Genomic DNA, 21,082 nt, shown 5'->3' on the forward strand with positions numbered 1-21,082 from the left:
AGTAAGTTGGTATCCAACATCTAGATGATGAACATCAGTTTTCATTTTAATTTCAGGATCATATGCTGCAGATAATTAATCAAATCATGGATGAATGCATCCCCAATGAGCGACCAAATCGGGAGTTCCAAGTCAAGTTCCCTGATGAGGTTTTGCAGGATCAGCTGGGAGTACAGCTCTGGTTTGCTGCTGAGGTAGGCCTTGAGGAGGGGGGGGGGGGCACTGTGCACCCTAAAGCCGCAGTTTGATTATCTATCCTGGCATTCTTCTGATTTCCTAAGGAGATGATGTTGGTTGTAACATTGATTATTCTCCATGTGGACAAGTTTTTGATGTCGTCTGGGGCTTATCACAAATACCTGCTATTTAAATCTGTCTCATTTGGGAGAAATAGCTTGTTTGATTATTGTGGTCACCTACATTCATGAAAGCTCTTTGGAATCTGAACTAAGTTTTAAAAACAATTGTTATGTGCCAGTGTATGCAACTAAGGTGCGGTTGGTAATCATGTAATTTGGCAGTTGTCGACTAGATGCTATCTATGAAACAGTGAATTTGAGGGGGAGAAAAAACACTTCAAATTCTTCTGTTTTAAAATGATAGAAGGCCTGCACTTGAACTCTTTATAGAACTTTATTATGCCCTGGAAGCCAAAAAACAAACTTGCTACTTTTGAAAAGGTAAAGTTTGGTGATGCATGAACTTCTGAAAGGCAATGCAAAAACAAAAGCAGAAAAAAAAATTCCGCAGCGCAATCCAGTTAGTCCTGACCTATTGCATTCCACAATCCAATGGTGTTTGTCTAAAAGTATTGGTAGCGTCATTATCTGAATCTATATTTACATTTGCCTTTGTATTTGGGAGTACAAAGTTGACACTAGGGAGTGGAGGTCCTGTATTGGTTTGCAAAAGGAGAACAATAAAAGATTAATCGCTTTAATCTACAGTGTTTGATGGCCGGCTCTCTCATTGAAGTGCATGAATCTGAGGTGTTTCTGTTGCGCCCTCTGGCGGAGGACCTGCTGCGCAGTCTGGAGGAAGTGCGATCACTTCTCCGGCAACAGTGTTTTACTGATCACATGGTCTATACCGATGATATCAAAGCATCTCTCATTCGGTTTGACAGGCTCTTTGCTGAGTTTGAATACAGGTAAGTGGATAGTTTTCTGATTTCAGCAAGATAAATGACACACGTGCTCAGAGCTTCAGATATTGGGGAAACTGCAGTTTTGATTTCAACTACACTCTGAAGATTCAGTTCATGACAAAATGAACAACAACGGTTTGAGTTGCTGTTTCTTTAGGAATTTGCACATATCGGAGGGGTGCTAGAGGTAAATTTGTAGTAGCAACAACTTTTCCAAAACAATGGCAACAATGATTACCCATCATCCTTAACCGAAGAGAGGCTGATCAGTAACCCTGATGCAGTTTCCCTGCTTGGCTTTACATGTGAATCTTGTCAAGAACAAAATTGCCATTCAAAGTACACTGCATTACTAATGAAACTACACAATTTAAAGCTGCACTTGGAGCAACTGACAACTAAAGTTCAAGTTGCACCAAACTTTTTTTTGACTAATTTGAAGGTTTTAAAGTATATTTTAAGCCCACTAAGTTGCAAAATCTTCACGAGGCAATCTGATGTCAATTTGAAAAGTGGTATTAAGTGCAAATTGATTTAATACAGCTGAAATTTTGTCCAGTTAGTTATAAATAAGGATCTTTGATAAAAGCCAACTGCACAATTTCAAAAGACTCAAACTGAACAGTCATAGGAAATGTAACTCTATCCATTAGTAAATAAAATGCTGTTCTATTCAAAAGTGGTTTACGCATTCTTCTGTCCGAAACCCCAATGTTCATCTTTTGGAGCTCCTTCCAAGTCCTTCAGATATGGGAGATGGGAAGCTGCAAAGTGCCCTGTTTGATGGGCTTTGATGCAATGTCATGCAACTCAAAAGCTTGCAGAAAGCAGTGTTGGGCTGATTAGCAAAACTTCAAGTCTTTCAAGAATTTATTTGTACAGTTTGTACAATTTGTCTGTACATTTGGACAGACCATAATGGTTGGCACTTACAGCTATTTGGAAAGGCAAGATTAACAAAGGTTGCGAGCTCACAGATTTAACATCCAGGCACTATGATTTGATAAGCCAACAAGTGAACTGTGAACGCTAGTGGGCTGTGTACAATGTGCAGGGTTCCAGTTCACATCTTGTGGGTAGTGGAATCTTGCATTATTGATTTGGAGTTAATAGATCAGACTAAAGAAAAATAATATAGAAACTAAGACCTTGTACATTTTTGCTCTTTTGTTATCTTGATGTGTCAACATGATATTTAAGATGTGTGAAGGCAGCAGTTGCTATTTGGTTTGAATAGCAATATTAATTGATTGTAATGGGCAAACTTTTATTTTGAGAGCGATTACATGCTTAACTAGCAGCTCAGTCGTTATGTTTTGTGTTGGTTTATGGTTTGGTTACTTTGCAAACTTGTTGCATGGCACCAACCTTTTTTCTAAGAAAAGCTTTGTAAAGAACGTAGAACAGTGCAGCTCAGTACAAGCCCTCGGGCCTGTGATGTTGTGCAGACCTTTTAAACCTACTCCAAGATCAATCTAACACTTCCTTCTAACATAATCCTCCACTGTTTTTCAGTTGCGTGCCTGTTTAAGAGCCTCTTGAGTCCCTTGTGTTTCTGTTTCTAACACCACCCCTGGCATACATGCATCATTCTGTTTTTTCCTAAAGAAAAGCCTATCTCTGAAATCCCTCCCCCATACTTCCCTCCAGTCACCTTAAAATTATGCACTCTCCTATTAGTCATTACTGCCTGTGGAAAAGGTGCTGCTGCCCACACTACCTGTGCCTCTTATCTTGTAAACTTCTATCTAGTCACCTCCCATCCCTCAATTGCTTCAAAGAGAAAAGCCCTAGTTTACTCAACCTTCCTTCATAAGTCATGCTCTCTAATCCAAACAGCATCCTGATAAATCTCCTCTGCACCGTGTCTAGTCTTTCACATCCTTCCTATAATGAGGTAATCAGAACTGAAAACAATACTCCAAGTTTGGTTTAACCGGAGTTTTATGGAGCTGCAATATTACCTCTTGTCTCTTGAGCTCAATCCCCTAACTTTGAAGGTCAACATATCACACCACATTAACCATCCTACCAATCTGTGCAGCATCTTTGAGGAATTGATGGACATGAACCCCAAGATCCCTCTGTTCCTCCACACTGCTAAGAATCCTGCCATTAACCCTGTACACTGCCTTCAACCTTCCAAAGTGTATCACTTCACACTTTGGTTCCTGGAATGGCCTTCGCCTGCCACTTCTCAGCCCAGCTCTGCATTCTACTAATATTCTGCTGTTACCTACAACAATCTTCTACACAATCCACCACGCGCCACCAATCATCATGTCATCTGCAAGAATTTTATAAATAGAAGTTGATGTATAAAGTGGATTCTACAGGACAATTGTCAAGATTAAATTAAATGTGTTCTACAACATAACCATTTTTCTAGCTATGTATCTGCAGTGGTCCCCATCAAGTCTGCCGAGGAGCTCTTCAACCAGCAACAGATTATTGTCCTGTTCTGTGAAACTATAGATAGGTCAGTATCTCCACTAAACGTTCATGTTCCCTTTGTATTCATTCCTTTAATTGCCTACGGCTTAAATACTTTGTACTTTATCCAGACTGTCCTGCCTCATGTCGGGGTAGAACACTTTCCATTACCAGACTACCTGACCTCCTGAGTGTGGAGTTTGCTGAGGGTCAAAAACAAGATGCTTTCTGTGTCCTTACACTAAAGGAGAAGGCACAATAAAATGTTGGATTTGAATTGACCATTCTGTTCTGCTTCTTAATGAATACAGTTTTCCATGTGGCAATGTGTATAATAAAGATCTTAAATTCAAGGAAGAGTTGGGGGGGGGGGGGGGGAATTGACTGGGATAAACCATAGTCATAGCGATAGATGTAGAAACAAGTCTTTAGTCTCAGTATGTTCACTGAACATCAACCACCCACTAGTGCTAATCTCCTTACAACCTATTGACTTCCCTTCAGATTCTGGTACTCACACTCTGAGGCCAGGTTAGCTGAGAAACCTGCACGTCTTTGGATTGTGTGAGGAACCAGGAGCACCCAGGGAAAACCCACATGGTCACAGGGAAAACATGCAAACTCCATACGTACTGAATGGAGCACTGAATGCTGAGCGAACAGCCTAATATAATGACAAGTGAAATGCTAAGGAGAAAATTGCCAGACCAACTGAAATACCCCATGATATTAAAGAGGAAGTTAGCAGAGGTTTGGGGTGTCCTCCAGTCTTTTGTTTTGGTGTGGTGATGTTCAAGTTGGAGGAATTCCATTTAGATAGCCTCCAATCTAATGGCATGTATATTAAATGTCTCTAACTTCTGGCAATCTCTTCTTCCTCCCTCCCTCTTTTTCCATTCCTCATTCCGTTTACCCTCCCTCTCCTCACCTGCTCAGCACTGCTCTCTAGATCCGTTTCTCTGTGGTTCCCTGTCCTCTCTAATTAGATTCTTTCTTCAGCCCTTTACCTCTTACACTTATCCCCTCCCAGTTTCTCACTCTGTCCTCCCTTCCCCCTGACCCTAGTCTCACCCACCGTCTGCCAGCTTGTACACTTCCCCTTCTCCCCCCCACCACCACCTTTTGTGTTCTTTCCCCCTTGCCTTCCAGTTCTGAAGGATCACAGCCTGAAACATCAGCTGTTTATTCCCCTCCATAGATGCTGCTTGACTTGCTGAGTTCCTCCAGCAGTTTTACATGCTTTGAGTAAGACTTGATTCTGTCATTTATATTGATCATTTCATTGGATCAGCAACTCTGACTCAAGTAATCATAAACATTGACTACATTGCTTTTAGAGGTAATTTGATGTTTACCGCATTGCCTTCCCTTGTTCCCACCCCACCCCTCCCCAATTACAGGGCACTGAAACTGGGTTACTTGACACAAGAGATGATTGATGGCTTAGAACCTGTTCTGATGTTCACCATCCCCCGGCTTGCTATCATTTGGTAAGAAAGTCTGACGTGAATTGCTGGAGCTGTTGGTGTTTTATAGAGGGCTGGCGGTGGTTGGTTTCTGTAAATGGAGGCTAATATGAAGAGGGTGTGTTACTGGCTAGTTGAGTATCTACTACTTCCTAGCTAGCATTTAATTTTTTGAGAAGTTAAAAATATCCAGAAATATAACTGTGGCCAATATTAGTAAAATGATTTATAAAGCCATTTCTGCATGTTTTACTCTGCCACAGATGTCTTGACTCTGTTAAAATTGATGCAACAATAATGCTATAGTGTTTTCCAATACTGACCAGTGATGACGACTTGATGCTTTTAAAGCATTTGCTAGTTTGGTGAAATCAAAGTGGTGCCAACTGGTCCAAACAGTTTAACAGTATTCAGAGCAATATTTATTTTTCCAGTGGGCTGATGATCTACCCAGAAGGACCTCTGAACCTAGAACAGCAGCCAAATGACATGTCCAAGCTTTTTAAACCATTCTACGCCCTCTTGCAAAAAATAAGGTAAAGGTTTATAACTGTTAGCACATTAAGTGCACTTTATCGTTGCATGTGTTAATGACAATTTGTATTAGTATATCTGGTTTCCCCACTTGTCAAACTTCAGTAATATGCAAGTTCCCAGGCAACATTGAAAGTGCACTACATATTTTAATAATTCAAAATGTGGCACATGGTACTAATTTGATAGGGTGACCTATCATTGTGGTAGGTTCGGGCTTGGAGTTGGGTCAACAAACATGCCAAGTGGCCATGGTGGAGAATGGATCTGTGAGGAGGGCTGGGAGTCTGGTGGGGAAAAAGACAGGCTAATTGATTGGAGTTGTGGGAGAAGATCAACTTGCAATGGGGAAGGGTTGGCATCTTTCTGCAGAATGGGGAGGTCGCTAAAGAAGGGTATCGCCAGTGAGCCACATAGGGAACTGAGATTTGGAAGCTCGTTGGAAGGCATCTGTCACGCATCACATTACAGAGATAGTGATAAATGTACTCGTAAATCAAAGTGATTAAGCCTATTTCATTCAATTGTCTTAACCTTGTGTGAAATTCTGTCAATCACAATCACTGCTCAAGTGTTTGGGCCATTTTGCAATCTCTTGATTTGCTGTGCAGTCTCTGCAGATTCACTTTCCCCTTGTGATGGGGAGCTGCCTATAGAATTAGTGTGAAAGCCAGTCATTCTCAACCCGGTCAACCCAAAATGAAGAAACACCTTGTATTTAATATTGTTTTCCAAACAAAAACCGACTTGAAATGGTCAAAATCTAGAGTTGCACCATTTTCTTGATTAAAGTTGCCTAGAAGAAACTCCGTACTTGCATAGTTCATGCGTAATCATAGTTCATTTTGTTTCAATATCTTTTTTCTGTTATCTATTAGCTGTGAAGTGTATGAATTTATAATTGTCCAAGACCAATCATAAGCTATTTCTGAACCATTTTTCTCCTCCAACAGATTTTGAGATGAAAATGGCTTGCAATGTACGAATATTGTAACTGACGAGGATTTAGATTTAATTGAGTTTCTCTATTAGAGATGTGGGGGAGAGGGAAGGAAATGTAAATTTAACATAAAACATGAGGGATAGGTTTTTATCTACCTGAGTTAGATATAAATATCTAAAATTTTGTAAATACATTCACAATATAAGACCAGTCATTTCATTTGTAAGATTTGCCTGATAATAATTTTTCCTTCCCATAGTTTTTTTTTACATATAGGCTTTAGCCCTTTGTGTGCAAAGACGCTTGAACTGTTTTCATTCCTCACTAAGCTTGAGTCAACAAGGAGCTAGGAATGTGTTTGTGACAAAGTTTTGTCACAGACAGCTCCTACCACTTCAACTAGTAAACTTCAGGCATATGCCAACAGCAGGTAATGCCTGCCTCGGTGTGCACCCTGTAAATAAAATTCAGAGTAAAATTTATTATCGGAGTACAGACATGTCACCACACACAACCCCGAGGTTCTTTTTTCTGCGGGCATACTTAGCAAATCTATAGAACAGTAGCTGTAAACATCAGGAACTATAAACTGTAACCAAACTGTAAGTGCAGATATAAATAAATAGCAATAAGTAACAAACTCACAAAAAGCCAGCCGGTGGTGTGGTGGCATTAGCACTGGACTTTGCGAGTTTGACTCTGGCCGGCTCCTTGCACACTTCCCATCAGTGCAGGGTTGAGTGTTGAGCTAGCAACTTGCCCTCGTAAATCAACAGTCAAATTCTACGGAAATAACAAAAATGCCACCCGATACGCCACAAGGCACGGAAATGAACAACAAATTCATTTAAAAATGATTGGACTTAAGTCATGTAACATTTTATAAATAAAACCAGATTTATTATCACTGATTTGTATGATGGGAAATGTTTTGTGGCAGCGATTCAATGCAAAAACAAATTACTGTAAATTACTAAAATAACGCAAGAGAAAAGAATAACAAGGTGGTCTTCATGGATCAGACAGAAATCTGGCAGAGGGAAAGAAGCAGTTTTTAAAACATTGAATGTGTGTTTTAGGCTATAGTATCACCCCTCCATTGGTAACAATGAGAAGAGGGCATCACCCAGGTGGTATGATGACCGACACTGCAGTCTTAAGGCACTGCTTCCATGATGGTGGGGGGAGGGCGTGGTTGCAATTTTCTTAATTTCAAATACGTGAACATACTGTAATTTTCTGTAAAGCCACCATGTTAACTCAAGATTCTACACTTTTTCCCCCAGGGACTTGCTTTATGTCCTCACAGATGAAGAACTGTCTATGTTGGAGAAGAGCTTGTGTGCTGTAGAATCTGAGGATCTCTTCAATCCCCATATGATGTTTCCAAATCTTTCATCTCCTCTCCAAAACAACGTATCACCTCATGAAATGCTTGATGAACCAATGCATGCTAGTGGTGTTTCACCTATTCAGCCTGGTGCAGAGGAACTTAACCACCCAGCACGTAATGAGCCATATTGCAACCAGTCTACCTTGCATGCATCTAATTCGGTCGAGCAAGCTCCACATGAAATACAACATCTGTTGGAAGGTTCTAACTTTATACTTGACAGAGGTTATGAAATGTGGGGACAGGAGTTCAGATGGATTGTGAATGTTAACACAGAGGAGGAGGCACAGAATCAGAAGTTCACAAATCACTCCATGTCATCGTCATCTACTTCCAGTGATAGCCTGTCTGATTCCAATAGCGTGCAGTTCTGTTGCGTTGCAACTAAAAACCTTCATTCAGAAACTGACCATCCAAAGTTCCTTGATGGTTGTGAGATGGTAGGTACATCCACAATGACTACAATTCAAGCTCCTAATTCTCCAGGTGACTGCCATGTACTAACACCTTCCAAACAAGATCATGTTGCTCATTTCTTAAATGCTGATTGTCCAGATGACCACACTGAAAATCACAAACTGGGGGCAGCTTCGTTTCTTGGAGCAAGTCCAGAACGGAGCAATTTTACCAGAAGCATCTCAAATACTCTGGTGCCTGAACAGCCATGTATGAGTAACAGCAGGTGAGATGGTTAGATTTGGGACATTATTCTTGAAGTTGCTAATTCTGGGATGGAAAGGGAACTGTGGACAGCTCAAACAGTTTTTTAGTTTGTCATGTTTTATTTTGTAATGAGCACCTGAAGTTTTGTTGTATAGCCTGACCATTCAGCTGCAGTAAAGAAACTTCAGTCAAAGTATACCTTAGTTTTGTCTAGAATGTACTTATGAATTTAACTGGCAAAATCATTTGTTGTACTACATAGTTGTTTCAGTAATAAGCTGCAAACCAGATTTCAGATCTAATCAGTGTTAACCTTTTGTTTCAATTTACAAGCTATGTTGAGTACATTTCCTGTAGTTTTCCTACCAATCCTGTAAAGCAGGGGCTCCCAAACTTTTTTATGCTATGAACCCCTACCATTAACCAAGGGGTCTGTGGATCCCAGATTGGGAACCCCTGCAAAGCAACTAAAGTATTCAAGTTCCGGTCAGATGATCTTTTGCAATCCATGCAAGTAACCCACAGGAGTAGTTTGGGGGGCAATCATTTGCATATTTTTCTGCACCGTCAAATAAAATCTGCAAGAATTTTCCAGTTTCTTGGATGAGACTGCCAATTATTGCAGAATGAATAATATCTACCCTGGGCCGAGCATTATTTTTGTTATTGAGACAGAAGTCAAATGCTGGTTAGTTAAGACTATCGAATACTTTCTTTTAAAACAAAAGATGAGAAATTCACAAGCGACGCCACTGAAAAGAATACTGGTGATCCCTGTTTTTTGGAATGGGGATTGTGTTCCCACAAAATCCATGTTGCAGATTTCATCCATGCATCAAGAAATTCAAGTGGAAACAAAGTACTTTTGTTAATCTGTTTACTTTTATTCCCACAGATTCAATGATAGAAAACGTTATTATCTTAATTTTGGTTGGTGAATTCTGTATGTGCAACTTTCTGTATCCACAGCGGTTATTTGTACCAGATCTAGTTTGTCCTTTAACAAAACGTGGAATAAATTCTGCAAGGCGGTTTAGCAGCAGTCACTGTATTAACCATGAGCGTGCTTTTTACGACAGATTGCCTGAAGGACAAGATGAGCCTCATGTTGTGGATTGGGAAATGGAAAGGGAAGCAGTACAAGCTATGAAGACCTTGCTAAGAGAGGAAATAAGATCACGGTACCAGAACAGCAGTGACATGCTTCATCGGCTCTTTGTTTGTATCTCAGGTATGTTGCTCATAAGGCCTCACTGCTTGGTTTGGGACAATGTAAAGGCTTTTGCTCTGAGTGTGACATTAGCAATAATGCTTACTGCACAGAGGAAATGGAATTGGTTTATTATTGTCACATGCGCTGAGGGACAGTGAAAAGCTTGTCTTGCATAGTGTTCATAAAGATCAATTTATTTCTTGGTGCATTGAGGTAGAACAAGGTGAACAATAGCAATGCAGAAAAAGGAAGTGTGACATCTACAGGTAGACAACGTACAAGTTCATTAGACAAACCCTGAGGTCAAAAGTCCATATTACTTTTACTAGGGAGCCATTCAATAGTCTCATAACAACGGGGTAGAAGCTGTTCTTGAGCCTAGTGGTTCATGCTTTTGCATTTCCTGCTCAATGAAAGAATGCCTGGGGTTAGAGCGCTCTTTGATCATACTGGTTGCTTTAATGAGGCAGTGAGAATGATAGAGAAACCAGGAGGCTGCTTTGGGTGATGTGCTTAGCTGTCTCCACAACTCTGCAGTTTTTAGCGGTCATATGCAGAGCAGTTGCCATACCAAGCTATAATACATCCAGATAGAGTTCTTTCTAATTTAAAATAAATAAATGAGTCAATGAGGGACATGCCAAATTTCTTCAACCTCCTGAGGAAGTAGCGATGCTGCTGAGCTTCCTTAGCAGTGACGACTATGTGGTGAGTCTGATTTTTTTTTTTTTACAAAAATATTTTCATCAAAATAAACTTCATACATAATTTATTCTTGTAAAGTATTTTTTTTTTATCATGCAATGCCTCTTATTTTTACCTGCATAGTTAATGCATTATGTAGTGTTCTACTACATTCCGTAAAACCAATCTGGACCCCTACATAGTTGGCAGGCTTCCACACCCAACCCAGCCTCCACCCATCCAACAGCACAAGAACCCTATACTGTCCTCCATTACTGAGCCCTGCAGTGGCTACACCGAGCCTGAGTGCATGCCTCAACACGTACTCCTGCAGCCTAGAAAGTGCCAGTTGGCAGCATTCCTCCAGAGCAGGGGGCTCGCAACCTTTTTAATACCATGAACCAATACCGTTAAGCAAGGGGTTCGCAGATCCCAAGTTGGGAACCCCTGCTTTAATGACAATGCCCTGCTGAATCTGGCCATATTTCTGCAGACGTGTTAATAGAAAACTGAGGAAGTTGCCCTATGACCTCCTGGTGAGGGTGACGAGCAGAGATTCTAAATCTGATTGTGTGGTGAAACTAGGAGAAGAGACTGTGCTTCACTTATGCTAGTGGAGCTGTGCTGGTAGGGGTCTTTCAATCCCAACAAGACATAAAGAATTCAGTAAATCTGGTTACTCATGGGCTAACATTAAAATAAGCCAGAGGCTGTCACACTTGAATTGTACATCCTCTGTTTGATCTATCTTTTGACTTTCAGTTTAATTAATTCCCTCAGGACAATTAAGGATGGCAAATTAATACTTGTTTTACCCATTTGCCAAGGCAATGCAAATACAATATTTGGTTTATTTTTAATTGCAATTGAGTTAAATAGTCAATCATTAGCTTGGAAAATGTTTAGTGTACTGCAATAATATGCAGTGCTATTGAGATGTTGATGTAAAACAACCCTATGAGAATGGATGCTGTAAATGTTGGTACGAAGCATTATAGATTTTCCTTCTGTTATCTGCCTTTGAATATGCAACAGATACCACTTAAAACTACACGAAATTAAAATTTTTGGCTTTATCAAAGTGAGGTAAGAATGGTTATCCACAAGAAATGGTTAACAAGGACCTTAAAATGGTGAAATGGAAGGGGATGTGCCTTGGGCACTATAGTAATTGAAAACTAAAGAATGTAAACTAGAGGAGAAAATGAATGAAATGTAGAAAGGCAGAAGGGTAGAACGCTTATTTGGACATAGCACGTGTTGAGTAGAAAGAACAAATTGAATGAATTTTGAAAATAATTTGGAAGCTATGATGCAGCTATAAAATGGTTAAAGCTGGTAAGTAGATGTGGGAAAGGGGGAAATGGTTGCATGAAAAAAGTAGCAATAGTGATGATGTATGATCCAATCTCATGTGAGGAAAAGCAAGTAATGGAGATGTACTTTGGTGAAAGTTATAGCAGAACATAGAAATTAAACATTCATTAAATTCATGTCATTCTAGAGATTTTTAACTTCATTGTAAGTTGGGGTAAGCAGACATGCTCATGAAATGTGGTTAGTTTGAATGGGCTAGATTTTGTGCTTTTTGGGTTTTTGCAGAAACAGATCACTAAAATATTAGAAGTAGAAACCGTTACTGATTTTGTTATGTTAAGGAAAAAAGGAGTTGTGTGAATGAACGTTTATCCAATATAATCATAATATGATTAAACTTGGTGTGTGTTGGAAAGAGGAAGGAGATTTTGTTTCTAGTTGCTGATGCATTGAAACACTTACAAATCAAACATTTTTGTTAATTGATTAAATCATAATAGAAAAGTTGAAGGAATTGAAAGAAACATTTACTATGATATGAAATTAGTTTAAACTCAAGAAAAAGATTCTAATTGTAAAGCAAAGTCATCGATGACAAGAAGTAAAGGGTAACATGTGTAAATCTAAAGGAAATGCCTACAAGGTGAAAACAAATGGAAATTTTGTTAACTAGGAGAGACATCCTACAGTGTCAAAAAGAAACGATGGGTTGTAAGAATCATAAAACTTGATGTTAATATAAACACTTTGCTCCAGCCCATCTCTTTTCTCTAATATGATGCAATTGGCACCTCAGAGGTAGGTAGTGGTGACGTTGGGTATTGTTAAAAATATGTACAGTACATTCAAGCTGAATACCAACTTTGCATCAGTATTTATACTGTTAAGGAAAAACATACAAAGAAAATAAATTGTTTAGATGGCAGAGACTTGCAAAAAGTTAAGTGGAATTGCAGTTCAGTGAACTTTGGGGGTGGGGGCAGAAAATGTTGGAAATGCCCAGCAAAACCACATTCAGAATTTGGAAAGGTTGGAACAGCTTTAGAGAAATGAAGATCTGAAATAAAATAAATAAAAACTGAGATGAAATAGGAAAGGGGGTTATTCACTTGTCATTTGATTAGATGCCTGGAGATTGGATTTCCCTATTTTGTTGAGTGCAGTAAACATACAGCACATAGAATTAATATCCAGCTGGATCCCTGCAAAGAAGAAAATCTCTTGCAGTTAGCCAATAAAGGTAATTGTAGACAGTGAATTCACTGCAGCAGGATCTGTGGTTCCTGATGGTCAGCATTGAAAGCTCCCATTTGCCATGCATGGCTACACAAATTGCTGTGAAGGCATCGTGCCTTAAAGGAGTTTCCTCCACGGCAGCCACAGAATGGATCCGTAAATGGCTGCTGCACAACTGAAACGAAATGAGGGAGTAGAGGTGAGCAGCCGCCCAGAGTTTTGTGCATGTATAACACTGCGAAATTCAGGATGATTAGTGAGGCATATTGGAGCATCAGCTCTGAACTGCATTGTACGGTGCTGCCATCGATGATCTGTCATATAGACAGAGGCCAGCATGTTTTGCTAACAGAATATATCTTCTAATTACAATTTTCACTGTTATTATGTATGCAATAGACACCTGGAGAATATCAAACAAATTGAGGGTAAAGTGAATTCAGCAGGGATCTGACAAATCTCCTATGATTTTAATTGAAAGTGATAGATGGTATGATTTAAACAAACATTTGGGTGCATGAAACGCAGGTACTGAAGGATGTGTTTTCCAGAATTAATATTCCTTAAGTTAATTTTTTCACTTAGATTGTGGATCTGAAGGTTTAGTCAATCCCAATAAACCACCTGCTATTTGATGGATGAGAATGTTGGTGGATATTGATATACAGAAAAATCCCAGAAGTCTCCAGTAAAGTCACTTTCCAGATTATTCTAGCTAGAAATGAAATCAATGTTGAGATAATGGATATTTAGTCAAAATGGTAGGTTGTGGTTAGAATTTGTACTAAAATCATTTATAAATGACAGATATTTGAGCAGAAATACCCATTCCAGAGTTCATCAGTGCTGAGCAATATCACAATGTAGCTGGCAATGGCAGACTGAAGTTACAATAGGTAAGTTGTGACTTATCAATTTGTATGTACGCCATTGCAGAGCTTCCACCTTACATATTAAAAAAAATAATAAAAGGCATGAGAAACTCGGGAGGTGTGGGGTATATAACACACTAGAACTAGAAGTCCACACCAGGAAATCTGCAGATACTGGAGATTCAAGCAACACACACAAAATGCTGGTGGAACACAGCAGGCCAGGCAGCATCTATATAGGAAGAAGCACTGTCGATGTTTCGGGTCAAGATCCTTCGTCAGGACTAACTGAAAGGAAAGATAATAAGAGATTTGAAAGAGATTTGAACTAGAAGTCTATGGTGTTATATTCACATAGATGGTAGTTAAGGTCCTGAATGAAGAATTAAAAATAACTGAAGAACCTTTTAACAGTGCAGACATAACAAAAATATTAGTTTGGCTCAGAGTCCTTCTAACATTCACTTAAGAGTTATCATTCCTTTTGGAACAGGAGTAGCAGACCAACTACAAACCAACTTTGCAGGAGACCTTCGACGGATTCTAAAAACTGTCTTTGAGATTGTGACATCAACACCAGAAAGGAATGAGGACAACATGGAAGAGGAAAAAGGTATTTGATTATTTATTTTTTTTGCCTCGAGTTGCAACTTCACACTGATTGGAATCTTACAGAATGATTGGAAAGGTGCTTGCAAACCACTGGCACTTTACAGCTTCAGTCTAAGGGTTGACTGCTGGGAAACCATTGAAGCCACAGGCTGCACATCGTTTGAAATGCATTCAATTCTTGCGTCAAACCATACACTGTTGGAGAGTGAAAACTTCAAAAACGTGCCCGACCTTCTGGCTAGAGATATCAAGATGGGGAGGCCTGAAGCTGCCAAATGAAGGCAGGCTAGAAAGGTGAAGTCCTGGCCTATCTCCATCTTCCCTACTGTATATGTGGGTAAATTATTGAAACCAATACAAAACCTGAGCAGGTTTATAGGGGAAGCAACCACATAGAAACCTCTGTTCCACCTGCAAAATATTTTGTAAAATCCCAGAATATTTTGTGCAGTAATTCAGTGAAAGAAATACAGATGTTATTGGCTTAATCTAAATCCTTTGGAATAATACAATTGTGATTTTTATCTTTTGCAGAGGAGGAGCGTGTTAATGCAGAACCCTCCTTGGAAGATTGTGCACTGTGTCAGGAACCCTGTTCATCCAGAACTTCCAATTTAAGCATCACTAAACCAGAAGGTATAGTAAACAGGCATCTTGCAGAGTAAAGTTACCAATAACCATTTGCAGTTCAATGGTGGTTAAATTGTTCTGATATTTGCCTATTGATTATTGGATGAAAATTAAATTTGCCAATACCTTTGTTAGCGTAATTGATTGCCTAAGTATTGGGAACACTGTATGGAGAAATACGAACATTCAATAAAGTCTTTACACATCTAAAATCATTCACTGACAGATGCATTTCACTTCCTGGTGAATGATACAGTTTAGCAATGCTGTTTGTACTTGTGGTTTCGGTCTCAAATCCTAAGGCAGGTGAAGTGGTTCATTTGGAGTGTTCCTGGAAATAATTGTTTCTTTCCATTCAGTACCTCCAGAGTGGATTGCTGATTCTGCCTGCAATCAATGCATGTCTTGTAAAGCACCATTTACAATTCTCAGGAGACGGCATCACTGCAGAAACTGTGGCAAGGTACGTTATTGACATAGGATTAGGATCACATGACAGGTTTTGGATGCAGGGAAGACTAACAAATAGTTCTATTGTGGATTTTAACTTCAGCCAGTGTTGCACATCCACCTTTTTATGCTGTGTAATTTCACAACCTCAGCATATCCCGAAATATTGAGCTGATGATGTCAGGGGAACTGCTGACTCAAAGCCAATCCATGTACAAAATATCTGATTTCCCAAATATATGCTAGAACATGGAATGTCCTGAAGATTGGATGTGAAATAATCTGATCTTTTGCTCCTCCACTACAATATAGAGGACTGGCTTACAAGTGACCACATACATTTAAATGATTCTGCAAACCCCTATGGGTAAAAAGCAAGCATTTTAAAAAATTTTACTTTAATCTTTTTGATTATTTGTATTTTTGCTGTTAAATTTAATTTTAACTAATGTGAATCTACTTGAATAGTTTTTTTAAAAATGAAGTCTGAGATATTCAAAACCCTTTGATGGCTGGTGATTTGTCAGAGGTGACCTGGGACATGCCTTCACCAGCTGTTTGCTGCTTGTGGGATTATGCTCTAGTACTGGGAGGTCAGCCTCTACAGCCCTCTTTGTCTGAGGGTGGAATAGTAGGTCCAGGCAGGCAAGAAGAATGAGTGGAAAATCTTAGGAATAATAACATAATAACTTTGGAAATCTGATTACTGAAGATGGACCCATTGGCATAAAACTATTACCTCAACTTGTGCTCCTCTCAGCCTTAGAATTGTAGTTGGACTGGTCAAGTAGGCTCTTTAGCCTACCAAATCCACACCAATCAAGCAGTAATCCTGCATAAATCCTAATGTTCTTTCCACAATAACTCTCCCTTCCCACAACCCACTCACAGATGAGGGGCTATTTCCAGTGGTCAGGTCATTGAAACAATGCAGCTTGAGGGACTCCTCACATACAATGTCTGTGCGGGTACACCGGAGATCAGGATGAAGCAAGTCACCGAAGCAGTGAGGGAAATCTCCTTTGCTCCAAGACCCTTCAGACTATCCCTGTAGCTAACCTCCAGAAACATTCTGGTAAACCTGACCAGACAGGCCAGAGGCACTTTTGTACGCTGCCCTTCAGATTACAGGTGACCACAGCTGGCATATCTATCAAAGCTGTGTTCATATCAGTTGGATTGCTGATCTTCATAACAGGCTTTGTGAAGTGGCTTTTCCCCTCCTCCATTCTCCATTTTAAAATTTTCCTGTTAAGTGTGTTTTAAAGTGTGTTGCTGTTTCTATAACTCAGGAGCTTAAGATATACTTTGAATGGTTCTGAAGAGGTGCTTCCATCATCTGAGCCCTGGTTGCTGTTTGCAGCCTGATCTATTTCACATAGTTGCATTGGTGACTGGAGGCACAGAAGTAGATCTGGGGTGCATTGTGGGGTGGCACAGTAACATAGTGGTTAGCTCAACACATTTTACAGTGCCAGTGACCAGGGGTTCAATTCCTGCCACTGCCTCTAAGGAGTCTAAGGGGCATTCTCCCAGTGACCCTGGGTTTCCTCCAGGTACTCGGGTTTCCTCCCACAGTCCAAAGATTAGTTGGTCATTGTAAATTGTCCTGTGATTAGGCTAGGGTTAAATTGGGGCATTGCTAGGCAGTGAGGCTCGGAGACCCAAAGGGACGGTTCTGCACAGTATCTAAATAAATAAAATACTACCCTAGAATTTTTGTTTCTCCTGTCAATGCCCTCTGCAAGATCTTCCATTGCATGGCACTTGGCTACAAGTGCATGATCTTTAATGTTGTGACTCATAACTTACCCAGTGCCACCCTAGTGTTAGAGACGTAAGTTACTGCTAAAATAATACTTCTCATTCATGAATTAGTTTTAATTTGTGTGCTCGGATATTTAGAAAGGGAAGAGTGAACCTATTGTCATGCTTTACGCTCAGGAAAAGCTCAGCCTTCACTTTCTGGTTTGTTTGTTTGTTTTTTTTTTACAGATCTTCTGCTCCCGCTGTTCCTCCCGGACAGCTCCTTTGCCTTGGTATGGACAGATGAAGCCAGTCCGTGTATGTTCACACTGTTACATGTTTCATCTCACTTCCTGTTACTCCAACACATCTGCGTGTTAGCCTGCTGTCAAACTGGTAGATTTGCTAAGGGAAAAGCTCTGGAATAAACCTTCAGCAATTTGGTTCCAGCGTCACAACATTATCAACTTTCCCACAAGTAATCTAATTTCCCAGGACCAATTTTGTTATACAAATCAATGTTTTTGATTGTCGTACAGATCTATAAATAACTGCTGACATGAGCACTTTCTACCTGGAGTAACTTAAAAGTATCAACGGTGCCTTCTCCACTGGGCAAAGAGAATAGGAAATTATTTTGTGGTTTTAAGGAAGCAGGTCATCAGAGAATCTAAATTCGACTGTTTACAGCAGTATAATTTGCTTAAGCCTTAATTAACATAAATCCCTAACGTATCAGCATTAAAAAGCAGCTGGGGAGAGGAGCATCAAACCTTCCTGAGGCCAAGCATTATCCTTTGTTACAACGTTATTTCTGATAGGCTTATAGTGATCTATCCAGACAACAGGACATTATTGCAATTGTGGGTTGTGGTTTTTCCATGGATCCAAGCAGAATACATTAATTTCCCCATTTTAAGTTTCTCATGTCATTCTATGTAAAGTTTGAAGCAATATACGTATTTGGTTCTTGAACTGTATTAAAATAAAGATGTATATGAAGATGGGTTTTCAAACCTTTTTAAGAATGTTTTGCCTTCAGATGGAAACTGAACTTAAAATGCCAGTTCTGATATAATGCACTGATTTTTTTAAAAATGAATACCCTATCCATGATCTACCTTTGTCATTTCCAGCCCCTAGTGATGTTTCTGTGGTTAATGCACTTCTGAAATATTACTCAAATATGCTGCTAAATACCTCAAAACATTTACACTGATCCCATTTGAAACTGCAGTAGGGGGATAGTTTTATAACTTCAGGTTAACTGGGTAATGGGAAATGCTCTCGAGAGGATATATTTTCTATTTCTGAATGTATGCAATAAATGACTTTATTTGCAAGTCTAATTCTGTTTGCAGAGATGGGAGACTTTGTTTAAAAATCACCCTGTAAATATTATATTGTGTCTGCCCATCTCTTCATCCTTCAATATTTAGATCTTCAACTTGTCCAATAATTTCTATTTTGGATTATCTTGAATGGGTAATATTTCTTTTCTCTGGAAACTAAGCCTAATATAGAATTGTCACCAAGGTTGTATCTTGATCTCTTTAAAGACGATCAGTTTTACCATTGTGTGTCAGCCCACCAGTTGCTCTTTGAGTACAATATTCAGGGACTTGAGCTCACTTGGATTTACTGAAATTCTTCCCTCAGTTAATTATGTTTAAAAAGTAAATTTTATGGTGGCATTCCTGAGTCAAAGTAGCCAGTACTTTAAAAGTCTATCCATTACTAATGCCTAACAAAAGATGGAATGTCTTTTGCTGTGGTCTATAGGTAAAACTTATCACTACAGTAATATAATCATCAGCATAATCACAGGGAAAATGTATATGACATTTTGCCTTGTACATGTATTGAATTCTGATTCCATTTCTCATGATTCCATCTTTTTATAATTTAATTATTTCAGATTTTCGAATAAAGTTTAAAAAAAAAAAGGACCACTGGGCGTCTTTTTCTTTTCCAAGGTTATTAATCAGTTTGTTTATTGACTTGCATTATCATACTTAAAAGATCTTTTAAGCTTCATTTCATTTATAGTATTTTGCCAAAATATCTGTGGGAATGTTTGTACAAAAATCCTATGGATCAAATGGATTGGCAGCACAATAAGGGTGCACTGCCAGACTTGTGATCAAGTTTATATTGTCTGACATGGACAAGTTGAATCTAGATGAAAGACACTTGGAGGCTAATTTCATTGAACTCAGAGGCTGGGGTCGGGGTTCTAAGGTCGCCTGTTTGCAATAGTGAATATTGGGTTTCAAAGATGTTGTTGTGGTGCTGTCTATTTGGGGGAAATGGAAGCCAATCACTGCCTCTGCTCACTGGTTGCAAAAGAGACTCTAGAATTTATCGGGGTAAGAAGGGTACTTTGACAAAAGTCAGCAATGAGGGATAAACATTCCGTCCAAGTATAGATTAATGGCTAACGTAAAAGTGAAATTGAAATATACTGCTGTTAGGAGACAATTGGGCTTACAAAGGACTATTGGCTGGAGACAAAAGGCATGACTGAAGTACTAATTGAATGCTTTGCAACAGAAGTTAGCAAGCAAAAGGTCTTTGCCCAAATTGCAGTGAATGAATCTGCTGGAATACCAGATGAGATTTTAAGAAGTCGCACAGAACTCTTAAAATAGTGCAGGTGTTGGGTTAATGTGAGAAGCCAAGTAGAGACGGCAAAGAGGCTGACTCTATACAATTTTTCAGAAATAAAGCTGAAGAATTGGAGAATTACAACTGTTGCACAATTATTCAAAAACAGGGAAGGATTATAGCATAATTTAATACTTGGTTTTGACAGTAATTATAACTGACTTAAAGTTTGCTTGCATTTGGAAGTGTTTGCTTTTTTTGTTCTAAGAAACATTTTGTGCATAACTAGTAGTTGGCAACTACAAGCCCCCAGCACTGACCTCTCAGGTGAGCCTGCCAGTGAGATGTTGCTGCGGCACAGTTGGATCTGGAGCAGGAATCCAACTGCAATGCATGGATCTCTGCATTTACCAGTAACAACAAATACTGAGTATTTGCAATTAACACCAAGATTTGAAGGTGTAGTGTAGAGTAGGGAAGGCTATCAAAGCTTGCAGCTGGAAAACAGGGTTGAAAATGGCAGATGGAAGTGTGAGCTGTTGCACTTTAGGAGGACAAACCAGGGTAAGACCAGCACTGTGAATGGTAGGGTGCTGAGGGGTGTGATAAAAGGGAGATCCAGGAATTGAAATGCATAATTCCTTGAAAGTGGTATCATAGGTACATGAGGTTGTAAAGAGTGCTTTAGGCACGTTGGCCTTCCAAAAATCAATCTTCTGAGTACAGGAGTAGGGATGTTAGAAGTTTAAGATGTTGGTAGGCAAATGTAGAGCATTATGTGCAGTTCTGCTCATCTACATACAGGAAAGGTATCAATAAGATCAAAAAAGTACGGAGAAAATTTACAAGGATGTTGTTGGGACTTGAGGGCTTGAGTTATAGATAAAAGTTGAAAGGTTTAGGACTTTATCCCCTGGAAAGTAGAAGATTGAGGGAAGATTTGGTAGATGTATACAAAATTGAATGGTATAAATTAGGTAAATGCAGGCATTTTCCACTGAGGTTGAATGAGACTAGAACTAAAGGTAATGGGTAATAGGTGAAACCCGAGTTAAGGGGAAACGAGTGTGAACGTCCCCACTCAGAGGGTGCACAACAAACTGCCAGTAGAAGTGGTGGATGTAGTTACAATTTCA

The 21,082-nt window shown here is 39.4% G+C and overlaps 1 protein-coding gene across 2 annotated transcripts in view; it reads left to right on the forward strand.

Annotated features, from left to right (window-relative positions):
* The window catches only part of LOC140739445 (lateral signaling target protein 2 homolog), a 44,758-nt gene extending 25,484 nt beyond the window's left edge, over positions 1–19,274 (forward strand). Inside the window, exons 3-13 of one of the 2 annotated variants that reach the window (XM_073067748.1) lie at positions 57–194; positions 948–1,150; positions 3,537–3,626; positions 4,981–5,070; positions 5,481–5,582; positions 7,810–8,598; positions 9,659–9,810; positions 14,395–14,514; positions 15,048–15,149; positions 15,503–15,606; positions 17,589–19,274. In XM_073067748.1, coding sequence (XP_072923849.1) covers positions 57–194; positions 948–1,150; positions 3,537–3,626; positions 4,981–5,070; positions 5,481–5,582; positions 7,810–8,598; positions 9,659–9,810; positions 14,395–14,514; positions 15,048–15,149; positions 15,503–15,606; positions 17,589–17,720 — 2,022 coding nt within the window. In that variant the 3' untranslated portion in view covers positions 17,721–19,274. The remainder of the gene's footprint in view (positions 1–56; positions 195–947; positions 1,151–3,536; positions 3,627–4,980; positions 5,071–5,480; positions 5,583–7,809; positions 8,599–9,658; positions 9,811–14,394; positions 14,515–15,047; positions 15,150–15,502; positions 15,607–17,588) is intronic. The other variant, XM_073067749.1, reaches the window with a different exon arrangement.
* Positions 19,275–21,082: the final 1,808 nt, after the last annotated feature.

This window comes from Hemitrygon akajei, chromosome 15, assembly GCF_048418815.1.
Source record: "Hemitrygon akajei chromosome 15, sHemAka1.3, whole genome shotgun sequence".
In the NCBI taxonomy this organism is placed as follows: Eukaryota; Metazoa; Chordata; class Chondrichthyes; order Myliobatiformes; family Dasyatidae; genus Hemitrygon; species Hemitrygon akajei.